At 37.8% G+C, this 24,304-nt stretch overlaps 1 protein-coding gene across 1 annotated transcript in view; it reads right to left on the reverse strand.

Annotated features, from left to right (window-relative positions):
* FBXL13 (F-box and leucine rich repeat protein 13) overlaps window positions 1-24,304 on the reverse strand; it is a 2,081,262-nt gene that overhangs the window by 1,661,577 nt on the left and 395,381 nt on the right. The window contains exon 5 of the mRNA XM_044088512.1: window positions 8,110-8,264. Within this exon, the coding sequence (XP_043944447.1) occupies window positions 8,110-8,264 (155 nt within the window). The remainder of the gene's footprint in view (window positions 1-8,109; window positions 8,265-24,304) is intronic.

Here is a 24,304-nt window from a genome sequence, read left to right on the forward strand (position 1 = left end):
TATGGTTTCCGTAATTAGTCCCGTAACAATATACAAGTATGATTCAAAGAACAGTAGTTCCAACGTTATCTGCACGTTATTCATAGCTTGCGAACACTTCAACATAAAAAGCAGAACATCAGCCGTCAGTTATGCAGTATATTTACGTTCCCAATCAGTTACACTACTGTGCACCAGCTAGAAATTCACTGCAAAACACCAATGATTCCATCACCAATGTAGATCACTTCAAAACTACACAATAGTACAAACATATGGACCGCAATTGTAATAACAAATGCATGAATGCATGACTCCATTACAGAATCCAAAGTGTATTTTGCCTACATTTTCAAAAGCTTTGCAATAGCTTTCACAAACTACATGCTTAAATACTGTTCCCTACTTGATAACACACTTTGGAATTGCTGGTGTCTAACAAATAGCTTCCTTTTCTTCGGAGAATGTACGCACACTGCAGACATCCTGATTCTGAGCTCATCCACTCAGTTTTACTCAAAATGGTGACAGCTCTTTCTTTACAACTATCAGTACTTTTATATTTACATCCCCAGTACCTCTTCCTGTTTCAAGTCCTTTTAAGATGGTAGAGGTAACAGTCTATTACTAAGATTTCCTTCCCATTTTGTGACTTTACTGCGGTGGTGGTGTTGCGGTAGCGTTGTCGCCTCACAGTAAGATGTTGCCCTGTTCGATTCTCAGCTAGAGCGTCTTCTGTATGGAGACATGTGAATGGGCGTATCTTCGTTGAAAGTTGTGCATCAGGGCCAGCAATTCGGCACATAAAAAGACACAACAACTGCGTCATACATGCTTCCTAGGACTCCCGGGGCAACTACTTCCAATTCCGCCATGTTCTCTTCAGTGCATAGCACACTAGAGGGCTGGTGACGTTTTACTTTTAGTTATTCAGGTGTAGTTGCTATGATCAATTATGTTTAAATTACTTCAGAGGTTTTCTGTTTTGTGATAATTTAGGTACAGACTTGAGGAGTACTCGTTTTGATTTCGTACTTAGTTGGCACAGTGATTTCATGGGTATTTTGTGTACTGTTGATTTTACGATATGCCGGGATTGTAAACTGTCAAATATATGACTTTTCATCCTGTTCGTGTAGATTATTTCATTGTCGGTCTTCTGACATTTCGAGCTTATCAGGTAGACCTATATATATATATATATATATATATATATATATATATATATATATATATATATATATGGGTCTAAGACATTTCACTGAATGCACATTTCACTGAAACTCAGATGACTGAACACAAATCACTGAAAGCACAATTCACTGAAACACATTTCATTGAAAGTTATATATTGCTTTTTCCCCACTGTAGTGCAACCCTGGATTTAGTATATACAGTAAGGGGGGTGTGGGAGGCACCGCTCCCCACATATTTTAAGCATATATTATGTTCAGAAAACAGTAATATATTGGAATTGCATGTATCCATGTATATATTTCCAAATATTTAAAATATGTGGGGGCTATGCCCCCCACCCCTACTATATATATACTAACTCTAAGGTCGCACTACAGTGGGGAAAAGGCGATATATAACTTTAAGTGAAAGGTGTTTCAGTGAATTGAGCTTTCAGTGAAATGTGCACACTAATATGACTTTCAGTGCAATGTGCATTCAGTGAAATGTCCTAGACCCATATATATATATATATATATATATATATATATATATATATATATATATGTGTGTGTGTGTGTGTGTGTGTGTGTGTGTATGTATATATCTATATATATATATTTGTTTTCTTTAAACATATATATATATATATATAATATATATATATATAAAATATATATTTTATATATATATATATATATATATATATATATATATATATATATATATAGAGAGAGAGAGAGAGGGAGGGGTGGGAGGGGAGACAGACTGAGACAAAAATAGAGAGGTTGTGGAGATGGAAACTGGAGTGAGGATTTTTGTATAAGATGTTTCTTATTAAGCAGATTTAGAGTAAATTGTTTTCTCGTTATTGTGTAATATGCATTATGATACTTATCATCCATCTTTCAGTTCAGGTCAACGGATACAAAATTAATCAAGGTAGTGTGGTAATGCAAGTTGCAGAGCTGTCTGAATCTCCCTGTAGCTATTTTGGGGGTAAGGTACTACACAGGGGTGTTTGTAGAGGTTCTCGAAGGAGGTCTGCTATCCGTCCACCTCCTGATTTTGGTTTGTCAGTAGGTGCCATGCAATGTATATACAGGGTCATCACAGAGGCAGAGGCATGTTCCACTAGGACCTTTGAAGAGATAGTGCGAGAACTAAATGATGTGCATTCTGATATGTGAGACTGCCTTAACTGTGTGGGTGACTCCTTGGACAGGATGACTGACGCACTATATCAGGTCATGTTTGTAATGGAATGTCTGCTGGTGGGCACTCAGCATCCATGTGGATGAAGAAGTGCTGTATCATCAAGTATCAGCCGACATAGCCATGCAAGATCTCGCTCCTGTAGTGGCACTACTTCCACTGCTCTGTCAGTGATTGAGGTGCCTGGCATTTGTACAGCCAAGCATGTGAGAAGTTCCAGTAATATCATGATGGACTAAAGAATTCTAAGTTGGCGGCAACACACAAGTTCCTGATTCCTTTAACAGGAAAAAAAATGTACAATATTCTACTGAGTTATCCATGACTTATGATTTAGCTTACAAGATTTAAACCAAGATCAGAATGTGCAGCAGACAACTCTTTTCTTGTAGCATATACATTGTCACAGAGTTTCATGCTGAATACTGTGAAAAAGAAAGCCTAAGACACTCATCCAGATGTTCAGTGTTGCAGAGCAGCTATAAGATGATACTGACTACTCAAAAATGGATGGATTGTATCACACAGGTTACAGCAGTTACAAGTCCTGATTAAACTTATGAGATAGAAACTGTCTATATGTTACAGGGGTATAAATTCTGACTGCAATGTCTAGTGACCAGATTCTGTAGTGGTAACCATTTGAAATGTCAGAGTTCACATTGCCAAATCCCGACATATGGAGACTTAATAACTAACATTCCAAACTTACATATAATAAATCCAAGATTCCCAGTTCTCAGAATATTCCCATTTTTCTGAGGTAAGGCAATCTTTAAGATTGGAGAGTGGGCTTGCTTCTCTGCTGAAAACAAGTTTAAAGAAGATGGCCTATGTGCGATATTCATTCTTCTCCTGTATTTTCTGTCTTTTTTCCTCTCCATTTCAGGGCTTAGCAAAACAAGTCCAGAATATAATTAAGGAGTAAGTGAAGCAGTGATGTACACCATGCAACATTTTGGTGTGGTTTTATTCATGTGGTAGCTTTCACTGGATATCTGTAGGAATAAGCTTATGCTCAGGAAAAGGTGTACAAGGCCCTTGTGTCAACAAATGTGCATGTCAGCCACCAGTAGGCAGAGATTAAGATCGAAATATGGGAAAAACTCCTCATGGCTGACTGAATTATGACTGTGCCATGATCAGCTTTTGCCCTGTGACAGGAAGTGAGTGGGAACACTAAAAGCAGAAGACCTAGACGGTCAGCAGGCATGGGAAGAGGTAAAATGATGAAACAAAATATCAGAAATAGATGGCCACAGCATATTAGTAGAAATAGCATCTACAGTTAGTGTTTTTTTTTAAATTCCACTGAAAAGTGAACTGTCCACGCATGATGTCTCATCATAAGTAAAGCAGGGATTAGGCAAGTAGAAGTTATCATCAACAGATACATGAAAGGTATAAAGTTAAACAAAGTGTAGAGAAAGGTCTTAGCTGCAGAGCAGTCTCCGGGATTTTCATCACACATAATAAATGTAATTACATCATGCCATTCATGCTGTGAATTGAGAAAAATTACTCCCTACTGAAATGTCAAGAATGGTAATAGCAAACCCTGAAATAAAAAAAAAGGACTGAAACTGAAGAGAATACAAAACGTCAAACAACACTTTCCTCCTTTAGTTACATCATGCCATTCATGCTGTGAATTGAGAAAAATGACTCCCTACTGAAATGTCAAAACTTGTAACAGCAAACCCTGAAATAACAAAAACAAAGGACTGAAAACTCAGGAGAACACAAAATGTCAAACAACACTTTGCTCCTTTAAAATTGTTTTTTTGCAAATCAGGAAGACTCCTCCCCAGATTCTGAAATCACCATACTTGGAGAAAAGAGAATAGTCTGAGGAACAGCAATCTCAAACTTAATGTATGGAAGTCCATATTTTTGTCATTCAGTCGTGCTATTTCAGGACTTGTGCTAACGAGTCTTAGAATTTCAAACACACTAAAAGGAACACTTCATTCTAACATCATGTCCTGACCATTACTGGAAAGAAACTCCTCTAGAACTTTGTGAGAATAATAATAAATAAAAGTGCCTAGTCTATGTTGAATATTACTTAAGGTTTATCAAAATACTTCACCTACCTTCAACCACAAGTGGTGAGATTTCCTTGAAGTTAAAAGCAACATTTGCTCATTATGGAATTCCAGAGGAGTTATGATTGATAACAGCCCTTAATTCTCTATCTGAATTTTCAGTGTTAATAAACCAACTTGATTTCAGACACATTATTTTTAATTCCCATAGTCCTCAATATAATAGTCATGCTGAAAGGGCAGTGCAAAGTGGAAAAAAGAATCTTAAACAAGATGATCCTTTGCTTTCTACTACTTGTTAGAGAGTGACTCCATACAGTACTACTATGGTCAGTCTGGTTAAACTCCTGACGGAAAGAAAAATTACAACCTTCTATACTTAGGAACCAAAGTATGACTGAGGTGACCTAACAGAAGGAATGTCCAAATGAAGGCTACAGCTGAAAAAAAGCCTATTACAAAACAGATGATGTTGTCCAAAAAGTCTCCTACCACTGTTATATCCCAGAGAGACAGTTCTTACAAGCCTATAATGAGAAGACACAGACGACATCTGTAGTGATCTGAGTAAAAGTAACACACTAAGATCCTATACTACTGAAATAGAACATGGAACAGTGCTGTGATGCAGTCAGTGTTAGCATTAGGTAGTCCCAGCAATTCATATGATAGAGGGTACAGCATTTGCTTTTTCAGATAGATAAAATGTTATCTTGTTAGAATAACAGTTATGTATATAATAGATACTAAGTAAGTGATGGCCAGTACTTAAATGAGAGGAAGATGGTGTGTGTATGTATGTATATATAAAACAAGCTCTTTTTTCTACTGTAGTGTGATCCCACAGTTGGTATATATATATATATATATATATATATATATATATATATATATATATATATATATATATATATATGTGTCTATATATATATATATGTGTGTGTGTGTGTGTGTGTGTGTGTGTGTGTGTGTGTGTATATATATATATATATATATATATATATATATATATATATATATATATATATATATATATATATATATATATATATATATATATATATATATATATATATATATATATATATATATATATATATATATATATATATATATATATATATATATATATATATATATATATATATATATATATATATATATATATATATATATATATATATATAGGTATATATATATATGCAGCAGGGGGTTGTGGGTTTTAATTACTTTGGTGTGTATTTAGTTTAAGTTTTGGGCAAGTGTTTACTTACTCTGGGAAAGCTTCGATGTTCAAAAATGCAAATGGTAAAATAGAGCAACAATTCTACAGAAATAGAATGGGAAACGGAAACTACAAGAGACTAAATAAAGTATATCATAGCCACATCTGTAGCACTGAAGGATATACCCCTGACTGCAACACAGATGACCCAGGAATGATTGGCAATACATGCTGGGGAATCAAGTCAGGGATGGGTGGAAATGTGTGACTGATGCCAGTTTGCCCATCATGAATGAAGGTAGGCAGCATGTTCTACTGCAAAACTACCACCCATTGGAGGCTGGGTGTGAGAGCAACATAGCACAAGGACCAGAACATGTGCACTCTCAAAAGTAGTCTGTCCTATGAGCATGCATAGAAATGGATTTGTGCTGGCTGCTAGTTACAGCCAGATGTGTTTTTAAAATTTCACCATTATCTACAGGACCCTAACATGATCTGGGTCCTGCTTATCTGTAAGAGCAGGTGAGGCCTTATGTCCTCACAAGACAGCTCAAGTTATCGGCAGCTGGTTGTTCCAAAGACCCAGCTTGAGACTTCAGGCAGATTTAATTTTCTAATCTTTCCCCAGTCCTTTGGAATCACCTACATTCCCTGATTTGGACATATAAAATGCAGCCCTCTTTTATAATGTCTCAGAGATACCAGCGTTTTAAGATAATATATTGTAAGACAGACAGGGTAAATTATACACACACTAACATTTTGAATTTTTGAACTGGGATCTAAATTAAATATACATTTGTTAAGCTGTGTTATTTTTTAAATGACTTTATAGCTATTGCTAGTTGCCTTTTAAATTTGTTAAACAATTAGATTTAAGCATTACAATACTTCAACAAAAATAAAATAAATTGCAGGCATTTCACCTGCCAGGGCTGCCACATGCTAACGGGAAACATGGTGCATCAAAAATCCAGATGACTGCCTAAAAATTTTCTCCTTTGACTGGGTCTAGCCTAAAAGAAATATATGGTCAGAAACATCAACAGAAGGGCTGATGCTCAGCAGCACAGAAATAACTAACCCAGAGAGAAAAAGGACTGTGACTGCTATCTGTAGTACAAGTAACTTTGTGAAACACCATAGAGGTTTTCCAAAATGAAATGTTAAATTAACAACAGTTTTGCTCACTGAAAATAGCTATTCGGGGCACTTCTGTTTCTAGTAAGCAGGTGCGATTGGATACTCCATAGGCAAGTATGAAAGAATGGGATTGTTAGTGGAAACAGCTGGAACATCACACTTCATAAAGTAAGAAAGATGACATGTCAGGACTAATGGATGGATAACTCTTACAATGAGAGAATTGTATGCTGCTAAGGATTAATGATTTATGTTTCTGCCTTGGATATGGAAGAGGTGTCCATGGAAAAGAAGAATACAATACCCTCTATAAATTATTGCTGCCTTAATCTAGAATGACAAACACCAGCTAGGGACAAGGACCATTAGACTTGCAGGCATAAATGTCTAATGTCTGCTTTTTTAGGAAATGGAGACCCTACCTGAAAAAAGGGTCTATCAGACTGCCATGAACATAGTTTAAAGAACATGCCACAAGCAGGATACTTAAGGAGAAACAGGAATGTGCTAAGAAGCTGTCTCTGCAGTGCAGTGCAGTGTCCACTGCAAGATATACCAATTCATCAAAAGGATGTGCATGTGGGTGCCTGCGCCATTTAGGAGCACTGAATGCTTCTGCATATGACAATTAAGAACTGCACAGCTGGAAATGGAATAACTAAAGATGCAATAAACATTTCTCTAATGATAATACTAAAGCTAACAAATTGTTATGGTAAGGTTGTTTTACTTCTACAAAACATTTTTCTTCTTTTCTGACAAACAGGAGACGTCATGGTAAATGTTTACGAAAAATGTAATAGCCACTGGATACATATGTATAGATCGTGTTTGCGTTGTGTAACCTGCAGACTTTGTAAACTACTTCTGTGACTTAAGTAGCACCAAGTTATTTTAAAAGAGTAAACAAATCAGTGCATAATTCTATTTATTGCTAAAAGAACAACAAAATAAAAAAAATCACACAAGGCATTTTAATGTACTGTGAGCCACCAACAAAAGAAGAAAAAATGACAGTTATTGTAGCCTGTATGTTGATCATACATTTGCAAATATAACACATTCCAAGTTAGAATATTGCACTGTATAGCAATAAATTCCACCAACAAAACCTAAGAAACAGCATTTGTTAAGGTAACAATACACAGTAAAAGTGATGCTTAAAATGTTGAACACAATTAATATACTATTTATCCACCAACAAAACCTAAGAAACAGCATTTGTTAAGGTAACAATACACAGTAAAAGTGATGCTTAAAACGTTGAACACAATTAATATACTATTTATCCACTTTTTTTCATTAAAAATGAAGACATACAGGCCTGCTGCTTCTTTCGCAATTCTGTCCATGCATTCCATCTATGTAGTATTACCCTCAGTTTTCTGGAAATAAAATGGTGTTTAGCAAACTCCATCTTCCTCTGCATTTCCACTTCTTGAGCTTTTTTCAGTAAATGATATTCCACCCAAGCACTGCAGGTTTAAAACAGGAATAAATAATTTATTTCCATTTCATGGTGACCTGGACAAATTCTATAGCAACAGAGTAAAATATACTAACTGCAGCAACCTGATACCAGACAATAGGAAGACAAAGAGTAAGAATATTAAACTTTCAGGTTTAATCACAGTTAAGGAAAAAAGCAAAACACATTCAGATTATTTATCCAGTATTTCATATACCATTTTTTCACCGATTGTTTTATAACAGAATTATTACATAATTATTTCTATGAAATATTATAATTACATAATACAAACAAACAAGAAGAACAAGTCAGTAGCCAGTAATCCATTTGTATGAGAAAAACAAAAATTAAATAATGCAATAAGTAAAGGTTTATACTAATAATCACTGCTTAATCATGGGTAAAACAGGAGTTACCCTCAACCAGCATGATTTACCAACTAAGGCAAAAAATTCTCTGGGTGCAAGTACAGTTTCCTTCACTTACAGTAAAATGTTATTATTCATATTACACACTGAAGTAGTTTAAAACAGATGTTTCTTACCTTACTAAATAACTCTATTCTATAATGGCGCTCCTGTCTCCATAAATATCAGGAGTTAGAGACATCCTTTCTACACAGTGAGTATGTGCAAGTTCCTGTATGTGCAAACTCACATACAGTTGGGGCAGGTTGCATTTTGCAGTTCATACCGAAGAGACAATGGCTGCAATTCTTTTCATACTGAGAATCGCACACCTATGTTTACTTTAATGTATAAAGACAATTTTCAGTCTAGTAGCAGAGGTATTATTTTTAAATAAACTTAACTTTAATGAGCTGACACCATCTTAATGGAGACAGCAAGCTGGAACAGCTGTGTATGTGTGCTGAACAGGTCTTTTAGTGATATTAACTGTTGTCTACCATCAATGAAGAAACTTAGCCATTATTCATGAAGGTATAGTGACATGTACACCTCTGAGTACACACTGAGTTATCTTCTGGTGATTCAGCAACTACCCTAACATAGCACTGCACAGTAAACTAGCATGAATAAGGGCAGCACAGTGGTGCAGCAGTTTGCACTGTCACCTCACAACAAGAGGTTCTCCGGTTCTATTATCGGCTGGGGTGCCTTCTGTGCAGAGTCTGCATGTCCTCCCTGTGTTCGCATGGATTTCCTCCATGTGCTCCAATTTCTTCCTACATTCCAAAGGCATGTCTGTGTCTGGAGTCTTTCTCTCTGGGCGTCCACTGGAAATGGGCTCTGTCCCAGTCGGACTTTCATGGTAAAGAAATGTTAAATAAATAAAAATAAATAAATGAAGACATGCAGCATTGCATAGGGCTGGCCCCATGTCCATGAAGAATGCTAATGCAGCAGTCCGGGGAAGAGGCATATGCAAATTACCCATGTGCCCTCTCCCCTGCAGCCACCTACGGGATGGCATCTACACATAGAATGATTCAAGAAATCGCTTGGATGTGTAGATCAAGATGGCAGGCCCCACCACTTTGCCGTATAGAACACAGCCAAAAGGTTCTTCTTGAGGAAATTCTGAAGCAAGACTTCTTTTCAGAAGAAAAATTATCTTGTGAAGAAAACCCTGAAACACGACATTCTCTTCTCCAATTCCTGTTCTTCTGATTGAAAATCACAATCAGAAAGAGAGTTGCATCTTTTTATTTTGCTTTTTCAACCAGAAGAGACGGTAGCCAAATCAAAGGCAGAAATGAATTCTCTAACAAATCCCAGAAAATCTTCCTTGTCCATGGAAATTGACACAAGAGAAGAGATGTTTTTGATTTTCTGTTTTCTTTTCCTGAGGGACTTCTTGGAAAAAGACTGACCCCAGGCAGGCACACCATCCCAGGATTTAGACTCTCTTTTTCAGCTATGCAGTACAATTTCACTCTCTCCTTCCCCCAAGACTGGCAAGAGTGTTTCTCTTATGCTCACAGAAGACTTTCTTACAGTTGTAGAGGATGTGTCTAGCTCCAAAGCCTTAGTGGCTGAAGGTGCTGCATAAGGGACTGGGAGAAAATGATGAGCAGTCCAAGGAACCAAGTTCTGCCATGGAACAGTCACCTACACATAGCTGAGACATTGAAGGAGGCAGCCTGGCATCCAAAGACTCCCTACCAAGCTTCTTTTTTTTTTCTTGCACTCGAGGGAAGGAAAAACAGAGGAGACTGGATTTGCCAAGAAAGAAGCATAGAAGACTGGTAGCAAAGCCTGGAAGAGTCATTAAGGTATATAAGAAAAGGTTGCTTTTAGCTAAGAATAACATATTGTCAGTCCCCAAAGAGCAGAAAATCCTGCCCTTACTCATTAAATCTACTTAAAAGTAGAAAATATGTCAAAAACAGAAAAATATACAATTTGTTAACACAGGTATTTGTAGTAATTTTCCCTGACAAGCAATGACAATTTAAGAAAATCAATTTTCCAAGCTAAAAATAATACATTTCACAGAAAAAAAATCATCAGATGGTTTTCGATGAAGGGAACTGATCAGCCATGCCTTGAGGGATTGCTAGCTAACTATAATTAGCATGAAGCTCAAAGAAGGAACATACTTTGTAGAAAGAAAGCTCAGAAGATTTTGATGCTTTAACTGCCTTTCAGGTAGGGTGTGCAGAAGGTACCCTTAAGCTTTGAAAAGCTGACTAGTTGGTCTTATCCTTGGCACGATATAACGATGATACCACGGTATAAAGAAAAAATTCTCAATTTCAACAATTGGCCAAGTTTCTGGTGTCATTCAAAGGGGATCCAGTGTCTGTCTGCCTGGGATGACATGCTCGACAAGCCATGCTGCTTCTCTAGAAACAGCTTGCACCTGTCACCCTTAGGCTTTCGAATACTGGCCAAGGCTTTTGCCACCCCCATAGTGCCTTTTTTTAGGCAAGGCTCAAAAGACAAACCCACCACCGTAAATAGCACAAGTAACAAAAAACTGAGGGTAATGCTACTCAATGCCAGAAGTCTAAACCTCAAAATGCACTCACTCGAGGCACTCCTCAGTATGGAGAAAATTGATATATGTGCAGTAACAGGAACGTGGTTTAAGGCTCTAGAGAGCACCCCAGCACTACCAGGCTACAACTCATACCATACATTTTGGCCACAGTACCCAAACCGAAATACAAAAGGCAGGGGCGTATCCATATTCATCAAGGATACCCACACCTCCAGGTTAGTGGCACAGCACGATGCTTCAAAGATCATCCACGTGCAACTAACAATGGGCAAAACTGCAATTCAAATTGTAGCTTGCCACAGATCACCCACCATGCCCCAGGACCCCCATTCTGTGTTTCTGGAAACACTGGGGAAACATAAAGGTCCTACCAAACACTCTAATATTGGGTGATTTCAATTACCCAAACATTAACTGGGTGGAACTACTCAAGTGCTAACTCCCTTGCCCAACTTTTCCTAGAATTTATAAACTCAAATGCCCTGGTTCAACTGGTCAACACTCCCACCAGAGGTGACAACATATTGGACCTGGTCATCACCAACATGGATGACCGGTGTTCCACACCAGAGGTCAAACCCTTGCTTGTTAGATCTGACCATAAACAAATCACTTTGGATATCCATATACCGCCCCCACCCCCGGACAAGAAAACCACCGTGAAAAACTTTTCAAAAGCAAACTTCACATTACTTAAGACCGAGGTGGAAAGTTTCAAAGCCCCCATGCTAAAGGATAACACTGTCCAAGCTGCAAAATCCTTTACTAATGCATTCTACGGGCAGCTACAAGAATGCATGGATCGTGCCATCCCAAGCAAAACCAAGACTCACTCCTCCAAGAAAAGGAAACCAGTCTGGTGGACACCTGCCATAAGCAAGCTATACAATAGAAGGAGGAAACTAGTACAGAAAAGAGTAAAATCCCAAGAAGGGAAGACATCCCTGATCAGTATCAACAAAAAACTAGGATCCCTCATAAAATCATTCAATGTGAGCTTTGAAAGAAAAATTGCCAAGGACTCCAAAGATAACCACAAGGCATTCTTTAGCTATGTCAAGAATCTAAGTGGCAATGCTCAGATCTGCTCGGAGTTAGTGCAGAATGGCACAAAATACACTGAACCGACCGATATTGCCAATATCCTGGCAGACAGGTTCAGAGCAAACTTCACCCCCCTCTCACCCCCAAAAGGGCCCATAACCATACCAGAAGAATGTATAGTCCCTGAAATCACAGACACTCAGGTTAAAACAGCCCTCTCCAAAGCCAAAAACACAGCATCAATGGGACTGGACGGTGTCCCAGGCTGCGTCCTACATGAGCTCAAAGATGAACTAACCCCTCACCTAAACACACTGTTCAAACTCAGCCTCTCCACAGGCTACATACTTGTAGAGTGGTGCACAGCAACGGTTATCCCGTTCCACAAAGGTGGAGCCACAACAGACACCAAGAACTATCGCCCTATAAGCCTGAGTAGCTTGGTCTGCAAGGCTATGGAGCACATCATCATGGAACTCATTAACAGAGACATTGTGGACCTCCAAACACTGGACCCTACTCAGTTTGGCTTTGTTAAGGGCAAATCATGCCTCCAAAACCTGGTGAACTTCTTTGAGACAGTTACCAAGGCTATAGACGAGGGAAAGGTGGTACGCACAGCCTACCTAGACCTCGTTAAGGCCATCAACACCATTCCCCATTCTGGTATTATAGACAAGCTCACCAGCCTGAACATAAACCCCTATGTCACAAGATGGGTTGCCAACTGGCTCACAGACAGAGCCCACATGGTGAGTGTTGCGGGAGCTAGGTCTAACTCTAAACCTGTTACAAGTGGCATTCCCCAAGGCTCAGTCCTAGGACCCCTCCTGTTCAGCATATACTTCTCAGAGGTACAGGCAAGCACAGGAGGACTATGGCTGACCAAGTTCGCAGACGACTGCAAACTAGGAGCTATAATTGACTCTCCGGCTGACACAGACATCCTCCAAAAGGGTCTCACAGAGATGGATACCTGGTGTCAAAATCATGGCCTCAAGCTAAATGCCAAAAAGTGCATAGTCATCCCCTTTGGAAAAAGCAAAGTACCCACAGACTACCACATAGGTGGTAGTCCCCTAAATACGGAAGACATAATAAGGGATCTGGGGACCCAAGTAAATAGTAATCTCACCTTTGATAATCACATTGACAAAGTGGTTAAAAAATCCTTCTATGTGGCCCACCTAATCACAAAAGGGTTCGCATCCAGATCAAAAGAGTTCATTGTGCCCCTCTACTCATCACTCATCAGACCAATCCTAGAGTACAACGCCCCATTTGGGATGTACCTTACAAGACACCTGCAACAGCTGGAAAGACCACAGAAGTACCTCACCAAGAGGATCACTGGCCTCAAACAGATGCCCTATGCAGCTCAGCTGAAGAAACTCCAGTTGTACTCAGTTGCATACCGCCTACTCAGAGGTGATCTATGCCTGACATACAAGGCCATGTCCAACCCAGAATTGATGGACGTGCTCCACCTAAAGAAAACCTTATCCCCCTCGAGCCACATGCTCTAGGGATCTAAACCTCACCACAACAACAAATAGGAAGTGCTGGAGGGATAGATTTCTGTCCCAGAGACTTCCCATGCTTTGGAACAAGATCCAAATCTACATTAGGCAGAGCTCCTCGCTAACACTCTTCAAAAGAAACCTTGACAACTGGATGGGAAACAGAAAGTTTACCTCGGGGATCACTTCAGTTGCTCTGCTGGACAGAGGCACAGGGAACTAATCTAAGGGGGTGGCGAAAGCCAACACATTCTGGCTAGGCTTACAAATGGCTTTGGGCAGATAGCCTAGTACCAACCTATGAACCTATAACCGTAATCGCTACTGCAAAGTTGATCTGATACTGAACATATTCTGATAACTTACCTGCAGTAATAACTAAGTCAGCATTGCATTTTCAAAGCCCACTGATAAATTTATGGCTGTGCTTTGCATTCTTGCATCACTTTAGACTGCATTCTGTTACTGAGACCTTAAACATTGTACTGTATCTATCACTGCTTTGTTTGCTTCAGTAACTTGCAAAACACATTTTTGTCCCTCTTTGTCTACAACTGTATGCCTCTAAAAATGTTCAGATTGACCACATCCCCCACTATGCTAAAAGCTGTGGCTATACTATAATTCACTTGTTCTGGATAAACCCATAATGTTCAGCAAACTGGCATCACTTTCTCTAATGACCTGTCCCTTGCTTGATCATTTTTTATACCACAAAGTATTCTTCCTAGTAGTTTCAGAGGTAGTTGCTAGACAGGGAGCCCAGGAGACCACTGAGGTGCCTAGCTTAAGTTTACTTTTAGTCCCAGTCCACTATCTGGTTAAGTGACTAGCTCAAAGTCACACAGCAGACAAATGGAAGTTGAGGGAATCAAACTTTTGACTATAGGGAACAACTTAATAACAGGTTATAACCTTAATCCTCTGTGTTAACTGCCATACTTAAATTAATCCAAGCACCTGGTGTATGAATGAAATTCAGTCTTCTGATTATCTGGCATCAAAGGGAATCCACTATACTACTGACATTAATAGTAAATAATACTGCTCTCCATATTCCCAACCTTTGTCTAGGCTCCCTGGCTAAGTAACATATGTGCTTCTAGTTTCTTTAGCATTCTGCACCTGGTAAAAAACAAATTGTGAACAAATATCAAGTGTTTTGGGGCTCATAATAACTTATCTCTAACTGATTCTGTTTTACATGTTTACTCTTCAAGAAAAGTAGAAAAAATCATTAAGTAACTTCAACTTTTCTCTTCCAGCAACATGCAGAAATGTGACAGCTCATACACTTTCAGGCTTATCCACTATTCTATAATGAGGATTGTGATGTCTAGTTAATATCCCACTGAAGTGCCACCAAATAATGTGAAATCAATACCCCACCGCACTGCCAACAATAATATGACGTTCCTTACTATCATGGGTCAGTAACTAAGACGCTTCTATCCTCACTACTGACTCCAATGTGAGACTGTCACTTAAACATGAGTAATATTCCACAATTTCCCCCTAAGAGCACAACAGGAACGTGCTCTATATCCTGGGAATGGACTGTATTCTTCTGGCCACCCCAAATATAACTCCTTTTTACACAATTCAGAGCAATGACTCCCTGTTTAAGACCTCTGATACACTCATACTTAAATTAAATTAAATTCCACACGTCCAAACACTTCTGGGAAAGCATGACACAAATCTCCAGCTGTGTTCCTCCCCCAAAATAATATGCTAATGTTGCCACCAATCAGAGAGTCTTCATGCCCTTTTAAAGGGGTGTTCAATTATGAAAATTAGATATTAAAAACAAATACTAGCAAATGACCTAAGCAGCCAGGCTTTCAGAGTGGCCCAGGAAGTTATCAAGGCAAGTATAAGCACTCTCAAATCACTAAAAAAACACTGATTGACCAGCCACAATGTAAGTTAATAAAAATATTTAAAAATGTGCAAAATTAAAAGTATGATTAAAAGTTAAAACAGTAATTTCCAATAAACAAACAGAACTCAATCACCAGGAAAATTAAATCAATACTGTAGGATAGAAATCCAGCATTCAGAAAAACTCTAATTGATCTAAATGATTAGTTATAATTTCCTGTCTGACTAAAGAACACTGAACCTGATCTAAACTAAATTACTACAACACAGCAAAGGCAGGCTTACAGTTCTTGGTGAGTCATTTTGGGTATCCTCTACACAGCACATCTCTGAACAACTCACAACTGGCTGTTAACTGACAACTGTAACTGACTGTTAACTGTCTTCAACAGGCTCTTTTATAGACTAGCCTGTCATAACTGTTCCAGTTCCAATTTTCATTTCATATTTTGAAAATCCACCAACAGCTGTTTGCTAAAGTTCTTTCATGTCTTTCAGCATCTGACAGTAATACATAGCAACTGTCAACATTCTGATGACATCATCTGCAGATCAGCTGAATCTGAGACAGTTTGCCTTTGGAATAATGTAAAATTACACTGTTCAAGTCTTTAAAACATTCTGTACAAACAGATTATAAATCAACAACTTACTTACAATATCATAGTTAGTCATGCTGGCATATAATACACAGGTCAATCTGAAATTATGTACAAAACTTAAGACAGACATGCTAGCACAGATGACAGTGTCCAATTTCTTCACAAGGATAATGAGAAATAAATCAACATCTTAAAAACCTTTCAGACTGCCTTCTAGAAGGAATAAGTACCAAGTGGTGTGCAACTCCCCTTAGCAAGATATTAGCATATGTAATGCTTACTACCCATGTGTTACAGCTGCACTGCAGGAATGCAAAGAAAAGATGGTGTACCATGTCAGTTACCACATCAGTCAGCGACTTGGTTTGTGAGAAACTGTTTAGCTGTTAGTACTGACTGAGGAAAATGAGGGTAAAAAATCTGTCTTGAGTACTGTCATTTATTGTGGGATGTTGAGGAGTAAAGGGAGAGCTGTACAGATTATGATCCTTGTATTGCCCACTGGCTACAGCTAAAGTGCAAGAAATGCTGGGCATTATTTAGAAAACAAAGTATAATCAGTAGTATGTCACACACAACACTGCAACACATAATCTACATTGTATGTCAGTTTCTCCACTTAAGTAAATTGGAGTAAGGTATCTCAGTGCTGCAGAGGAATGTGTCTATTCCCTGTAGATAGTTATAGAATGGGCTACTGATCATGTTTTAGAGCATGGTCCTGTTTGAGTAGTGAAATACTGCAAACTAAAACAACTTGGGGAAGTTGGGCATTAGGTTTGAAGCAAATTCCTGGAACGTTAGTAAGGAGGTACTGGGTGAAGAGCAAACATTGAATCAAAAAGGAAATGTGGATGCACTAACCATATGAAAAACACAGCTCAGAATTCTAGACTACTATTTCATGCAAAGTACTACAGTGTGTTTCTGAGTACCGAATGCATGGGCCTGGGTCTGCACTGGCATACTTATTAAAACCTTGTGAATATGCCTGGGATATGTGTTATACTTGATTATAACTCTGTGCTGTGGTTTAAATGTCTGGCTGTGATGCTGGCTACATTTGTTGTGGGACAGAAATTTGTCATAATGTAGCAACACTGCAGCTAAATGCCAGTCCATGTCTGCCATGCATAATTTTGAACACTGTATATACTGTCATATATACAAAAGATATGAAAGTATCATGCAAATGTAATGTCCAAATGTATATTGGTGTGATGTAGAAAAAGCATTATTAGGACCTCCATAAATTGTCTGGGGTCCCCCAAATTAAAATTGGTCCACCCTGCTTTCAAATCAGAATACTAAATGTTCTGAAGATAAGTAGTGTGCTCTAGGAGGTGACTTTAAAATGGATGCTTTTTTGATGTGATAGGTATGTATCAGAGAATACTATTATAATGGAACTGTCTTCCACTCCACATATAGCAAAATACTGCTTATTTATTTATTTATTATTTATTTTCTGTTGGTTTACCAGGATAGTCCATTGGGCCAAGAAGTACCCGTTTTCAATGGAGTCCTGGGGAGAAAAGCTCCAAACAATCAAAGTTACAATTGGTTAATCATGATAATTATACAAGAGTAAGAGATTCAAACAAACAATTACATAGTATTAGAGGAAACAATACAGCTAGTACAAACTAGAGCTGAAAACTTTTACAAATAATACAACTAGTAATGTAGCATACAGGTGGTACAAACAAAGAAGGAATGTTTCAAGGTACTTAATGAGAAGTACGGTTACATATCAGCAATCTTACATGTAAAGGGTACAGTGTGGTGTATTCTAGTGGATACAGTAACACAAGAGTGTATGAGATAGGAGGAATTCTAAGGAAATATTGCAGGTGTAGATAGGGGAAGGAAAGGAAGATGGAAATTACCAGTGTTAATTATGTGGGGTGAAAGCAAGAGCATTCCCACTGGGATACTAAATATGAATGAAGGGATTTTTGAAAGAAAAATGGTTGGAGGTGGTAATTGATGGAGGTAGGGAGTTCCAGAGGCATGCTAAACCATGTGATAGAAGATTTTTGCCTGGGGGACGAGTTGGTTTGTAGACTTCTAATACATTTTGGTTGTTAGACCTTAATACTCTATTGGGTAGATGCATTTTAAAGGTAGAAGACAGGGAGGGACAGAGGGAGGGGTTGAAGATTAGCTTGTGTGCAAGAGTTAGTTGAGTATAGGTGAGATGCTTGGGTAGTTCTAGCCAATGTAGTTGTTGGAGAGAGGAACAGTGGTGGGTGGAAGACTTGTGGCTGGTAGCGAACTTGGCAATTTTGTTATAGCAAGAGGAGAGTTGTGTTTTCAGAGAGGACTGTATGTTAGTTAGAAGTGGTGCTCCATAGAGAAGTGAGGGGATAAGAAAGGAAGTAGAAAGAGTGATTTTAGTAGCAGGTGTAAGGTAGTGCTTTTGCCGATAGAGCATACCAAGTTTTTGATGGGGTTTGATATTTAGTTGTATATGGGAGTTGAATTTGAGCTGGTTATCAATTTGGACACCAAGTAATTTGGTCTCTGAGACCAGTTCCAGAGGTGTGTTGTTTTGACTAGTAATAGAGAATGTGTTACTATCGAAATAGGTGACTTTAGAGGGGGTGAACACCATTAATTTGGTTTTAGAGGCGTTTAGTGCTAGGTGGTTTCTTTTCATCCATTGCTCTGTGGTTAAAAAAGCGTCTTGAGTGAGCTTGAGGAGTGTAGGGATAGATGAGGCCGAGCAGATAATAGTTGAGTCATCTGCATATTGGATAATGTTTGAAAATGGGATAGAGTTACGGAAATTATTTATGAATATGTTAAAGAGGAGGGGACCTAGTATGGAGCCTTGGGGAACTCCGGTTGGGGTATTTAGAAATGTGGAGGTTGCCTTTTTCCATTTTACTGCTTGAAATCTATTTGATAGGTTCTCTCTTACTGCTCTTACTCTTTTCAAGTATAGTTTGGATAAATGAATGGGTAACTGCAACTTCACCCCAGTTTAGCACATCCCACTCCTCATGGTTAGGGGAAACATGTGAAAGTCCCAACATATGTTTATTCAGCCCATTTATGGGTCATTTGTATGTAAAATATAAGGCCTTAAAACTACCATGGGATTGATAGTCTAGTAAGTACCTATAATCACTTGCTACAGTCTATAACAGGAGGTAATGAGTTATGTGTTCAGCAGTGGTAAAATATTCTTGCTGGACTACTGCCAAGAGAAATGACATTACCCAAAGACGAAGACAGGTGAAGAAAGGACAAAAGCAGTACTTACAAAATTGGCTGATATGATGCATACTGTATATCTCGATATAAATGTTATGGGAACTGGAATATTTAGAATACAGCACACACTAAAAAATAGCCTGACTGCATTTACATCTGCTTGGGATTAATACCCACTCCTAACAATTTCCAAACAGTGCTAGCCATCTATTATGATGAGGCACTTGCATGTTCTTCCATATGGCCAAGACAGCTCTTCAAGAAACCTAAAGTACATTCTCTTAAGTGCTGCAAAACTCAAGCAACCAAACATTGAACTATAGGCAGTCCCCGGGTTGCAGACATCTCACATAAGGACAACCCATAGATAAGACCAGGCTGCCACAATGTCGGAAATAACGTGAAAATAAATAAAAATCCTTAAAGTTGCTAAAATCTTACTTTGAAAATGAAGAATTTTATACTTTCCTTTTCCCCATTTTCCCAGTTTGTGAAGTTGCTTGCACATTTTGTTAGAGAAGTTACTTCCACCTTCACGAAGAACAAGAGATCTGATTGGTTAAGAGATCACTATGTTGGTGATCTCAATAGTCAAGACTGCTGGCTTGTACAGTATTGAAGCAGTTACTGTACAATAGAATGGGCAAATTACATTGTGGCTCACTAGGGTCTAGGTGACAGTATGAGGTCTGGCAGAGGTCTGAAAGTTCAGGAAAGAGTGGAAAACATTCATAGGTGATGCCTATAGTACAGAAATGTGAAGTGAAGCTTATAAAGAAGTACGTTTAACATTTTATTTTTGTATGGAGCATTCTACTGTAGTGTATGAACATAGTTACTGTACTGTTAACACATTGTACTTATAGTATTGTCATTACTGCTATTACTACAGTATACAGTATTATGTTTAAGATTTTTTTATTTGGAAGAATTTCTAAAGTTTTATATGCAAAGAAAAGTAAAATAAATACTAGCCTGAGGAAAACATTGAACTAAGTGACATTTAATAAGAACCATATGTACTTGTTTCGACTTACAAATTTGACTTAAGGACAGACTAAAAAATGTATCTTGCCCTTAACCTAGGGAATGCCTGTAATTCAAACACTAAGATAATGAAATAATCACATTATAAGTGATTTTCATGCAGTGATCAAATGCTGATATTCTGCACTATATACTCATATAATCTGCATAAGAGTCCACAAACATTTACAAAGGAACAATATATCATCCCTGTTTATAGAATAATGAGAAACAAAAGGAATGCAAGCTTCTAAATGATTTACTGCTTTCTTGTAATTGGTTTGATAAACAGTCACAGGATATAAATGTAAATACAGTTTTAGTCTCCTGCTGCTGCAGTAGCCATCTCCTACCCATTACAAAAATGCACATTTTATGCTCAACTCATGAGAGACTTTCTTGGCTACAAACATCGGCATTAGAAGCTGAACTTCAGTAAAACTTGCAGTAGTGTATATTTGTCTTCTGTTAAGTACAAATTGCAGTTTTAAAAGTACTGTATTTTCATTTTTTTTCTGTTTCCTAATTGTGTGTTTCTGAACAGTGTGCTCTATGTCTGTCTGTTATAAGATGGGGTGGTGTTATCACTTCTTTGTTATCTGATATTTAATAGCCTATAGGGACTCCTCTGTACCTTAAGTGCTAGCCACTAAGTTTGAGAAATCATTTTATGCTCAACTCCTGAGAGACATGCTTGGCTACAAACATCTGCATTAGAAGCTGAAGTTAAGTAAAACATGCAGTAGTGTATTTCAGTCTTCTGTTAATTACAAACTTGCAGTTTTAAACATACTGTATTTGCATTTTTTCTGTTTCCTAATTGTGTGTTTCTGAACAGTGTGCTGTGTGTCTGTCTGCTATAAGAGGGGTGGTGTTATCACTTCTTTGTTATCTGATATTTAATAGTCTAGAGGGATTCCTCTGTACCTTAAATGCTAGCCACAAAGTTTGAGAAATCATTTTATGCTCAGCTCCTGAGAGACTTGCTTGGCTACAAACATCTGCATTAGAAGCTGAAGTTAAGTAAAACTTGCAGTAGTGTATTTTTGTCTTCTGTTAAGTACAAACTTGCAGTTTTAAAAGTACTGTATTTTCATGTTTTCTGTTTCCAAATTGTGTGTTTCTGAACAGTGTGCTGTGTGTCTGTCTGCTGTAAAGAGGGGGTGGTGTTATCACTTTTGTTGTTATCTGATATTTAATAGCCTAGAGGGATTCCTTTCTATCTTAAGTGCTGACCACAAAGTTTGAGAAATCATTTTATGCTCAACTCCCGAGAGACTTGCTTGGCTACAAACATTTGCATTAGAAGCTGAAGTTAAGTAAAACTTGCAGTAGTGTATTTTAGTCTTCTGTTAAGCACAAACTTGCAGTTTTAAAAGTACTGTATTTTCATTTTTTCTGTTTCCTAATTGTGTGCTTCTGATGCCTTTGTGTCTGTCTGCTATAAGAGGAGGTGGTGTTATCACTTCTTTGTTATCTGATACTTAATGGCCTAGAGGGGTCCCTCTGTACCTTAAGTGCTAGCCACAAAATTTGAGAAATCATTTTATGCTCAACTCCTGAGAGACTTGCTTGGCTGCAAACATCTGCATTAGAAGCTGAAGTTAAGTAAAACTTGTAGTAGTGTATTTTAGTCTTCTGTTACAAACAAACTTGCAGTTTTAAAAGTACTGTATTTTAATTTTTTCTGTTTCCTAATTGTGCATTTCTGAACAGTGTGCTGTGTGTCTGTCTGCTATAAGAGGGGGTGGTGTTATCACTTCTTTGTTATCTGATATTCAATAGCCTAGAGGGATTCTTTTCTACCTAAGTGCTGACCACAAAGTTTGAGAAATCATGTTATGCTCATCTCTTGAGAGTCTTGCTTGGCTACAAACATCTGCATTAGAAGCTGAAGTTAAGTAAAACTTGCAGTAGTGTATTTTAGTCTTCTGTTAAGTACAAACTTGCAGTTTTAAAAGTACTGCATTTTCATTTTTTCTGTTTCCTAATTGTGTGTTTCTGAGCAGTGTGATGTGTGTCTGTTTTCTATAAGAGGGGGTGGTGTTTTCACTTCTTTGTTATCTGATATTTAATAGTCTAGAGGGATTCCAATGTACCTTAAGTGCTAGCCACTATGTTTGAGAAATCATTGTATGCTCAATTCCTGAGAGACTTGCTTGGCTACAAACATCTGCATTAGAAGCTGAAGTTAAGTAAAACTTGCAGTAGTGTATTTTAGTCTTCTGTTAAGTACAAACTTGAAATTTTAAAAGTATTGTAGTTTCATTTTTTCTGTTTCCTAATTGTGTGTTTCTGAACAGTGTGCTGTGTGTGTCTGTCTGCTATAAGACGGGGTGGTGTTATCACTTCATTGTTATCTGCTATTTAATAGCCTAGAGGGACTCCTCTGTACCTTAAGTGCTAGCCACTAAGTTTGAGAAATCATTTTATGCTCAACTCCTGAGAGACTTGCTTGGCTGCAAACATCTGCATTAGAAGCTGATGTTAAGTAAAACTTGCAGTAGTGTATTTTAGTCTTCTGTTAAGTACAAACTTGCAGTTTTAAAAGTACTGCATTTTCATTTTTTCTGTTTCCTAATTGTGTGTTTCTGAACAGTGTGTTGTGTGTCTGTCTGCTATAAGAGGGAGTGGTGTTATCACTTCTTTGTTATCCGATATTTAATAGCCTAGAGAGTTTTCTTTCTACCTTAAGTGCCGACCACAAAGTTTGAGAAATCATTTTATGCTCAACTCCTGAGAGACTTGCTTGGCTACAACCATCTGCATTAGAAGCCAAAGTTAAGTAAAACTTGCAGTAGTGTATTTTAGTCTTCTGTTAAGTACAAACTTGCAGTTTTAAAAGTACTGTATTTTCATTTTTTTCTGTTTCCTAATTGTGTGTTTCTGATGCCTTTGTGTCTGTCTGCTAAAAGAGGGGGTGGTGTTATCACTTCTTTGTTATCTGATATTTAATAGTCTAGAGGGATTCCTCTGTACCTTAAGTGCTATCCACAAAGTTTGAGAAATCATTGTATGTCAACTCCTGAGAGACTTGCTTGGCTACAAACATCTGCACTGGAAGCTGAAGTTAAGTAAAACTTGCAGTAGCATATTTTAGTCTTCTGTTTAGTAGAAACTTGCAGTTTTAAAAGTACTGCATTTTCATTTTGTCTGTTTCCTAATTGTGTGTTTCTGAACAGTGTGCTGTGTGTCTGTCTGCTATAAGAGGGGGTGGTGTTATCACTTCTTTGTTATCTGATATTTAGTAGCATAGAGGGTTTCCTCTGTACCTTAAGTGCTAACCACAAAGTCTGAGAAATCATTTTATGTTCAACTCCTGACAGACTTGCTTGGCTACAAACATCTGCATTAGAAGCTGAAGTTAGGTAAAACTTGCAGTAGTGTATTTTAGTCTTCTGTTAAGTACTGTCTTGCAGTTTTAAACATACTGTATTTTCGTTTTTTTCTGTTTCCTAAATTGTGTGTTTCTGAACAGTGTGCTGTGTGTCTGTATGCTATAAGAGAGGGTGGTGTTATCACTTCTTTGTTATCTGATATTTATTTATTTTTTATTTATTTATTTTACATTTGTTAACCGGGCTAGTCTAACTGGATATATTTCCATTTTCAGTAGAGGCCCAGGGAGAAAAGCTCCACAGGAAGACATGGACGGAATACAACAAAAAACAAACAAATATATAATAACAAAGTTAACAAACAGATTTAAAAAAAGAGGTAGGTGTTTTACTCAAGACCAGAATAACTAATTCTATTTAAAGATATAAACCATAAGTTAC

Source organism: Protopterus annectens, chromosome 11.part0 (genome assembly GCF_019279795.1).
Source record: "Protopterus annectens isolate FY-2018-M chromosome 11.part0, PAN1.0, whole genome shotgun sequence".
In the NCBI taxonomy this organism is placed as follows: domain Eukaryota; kingdom Metazoa; phylum Chordata; order Ceratodontiformes; family Protopteridae; genus Protopterus; species Protopterus annectens.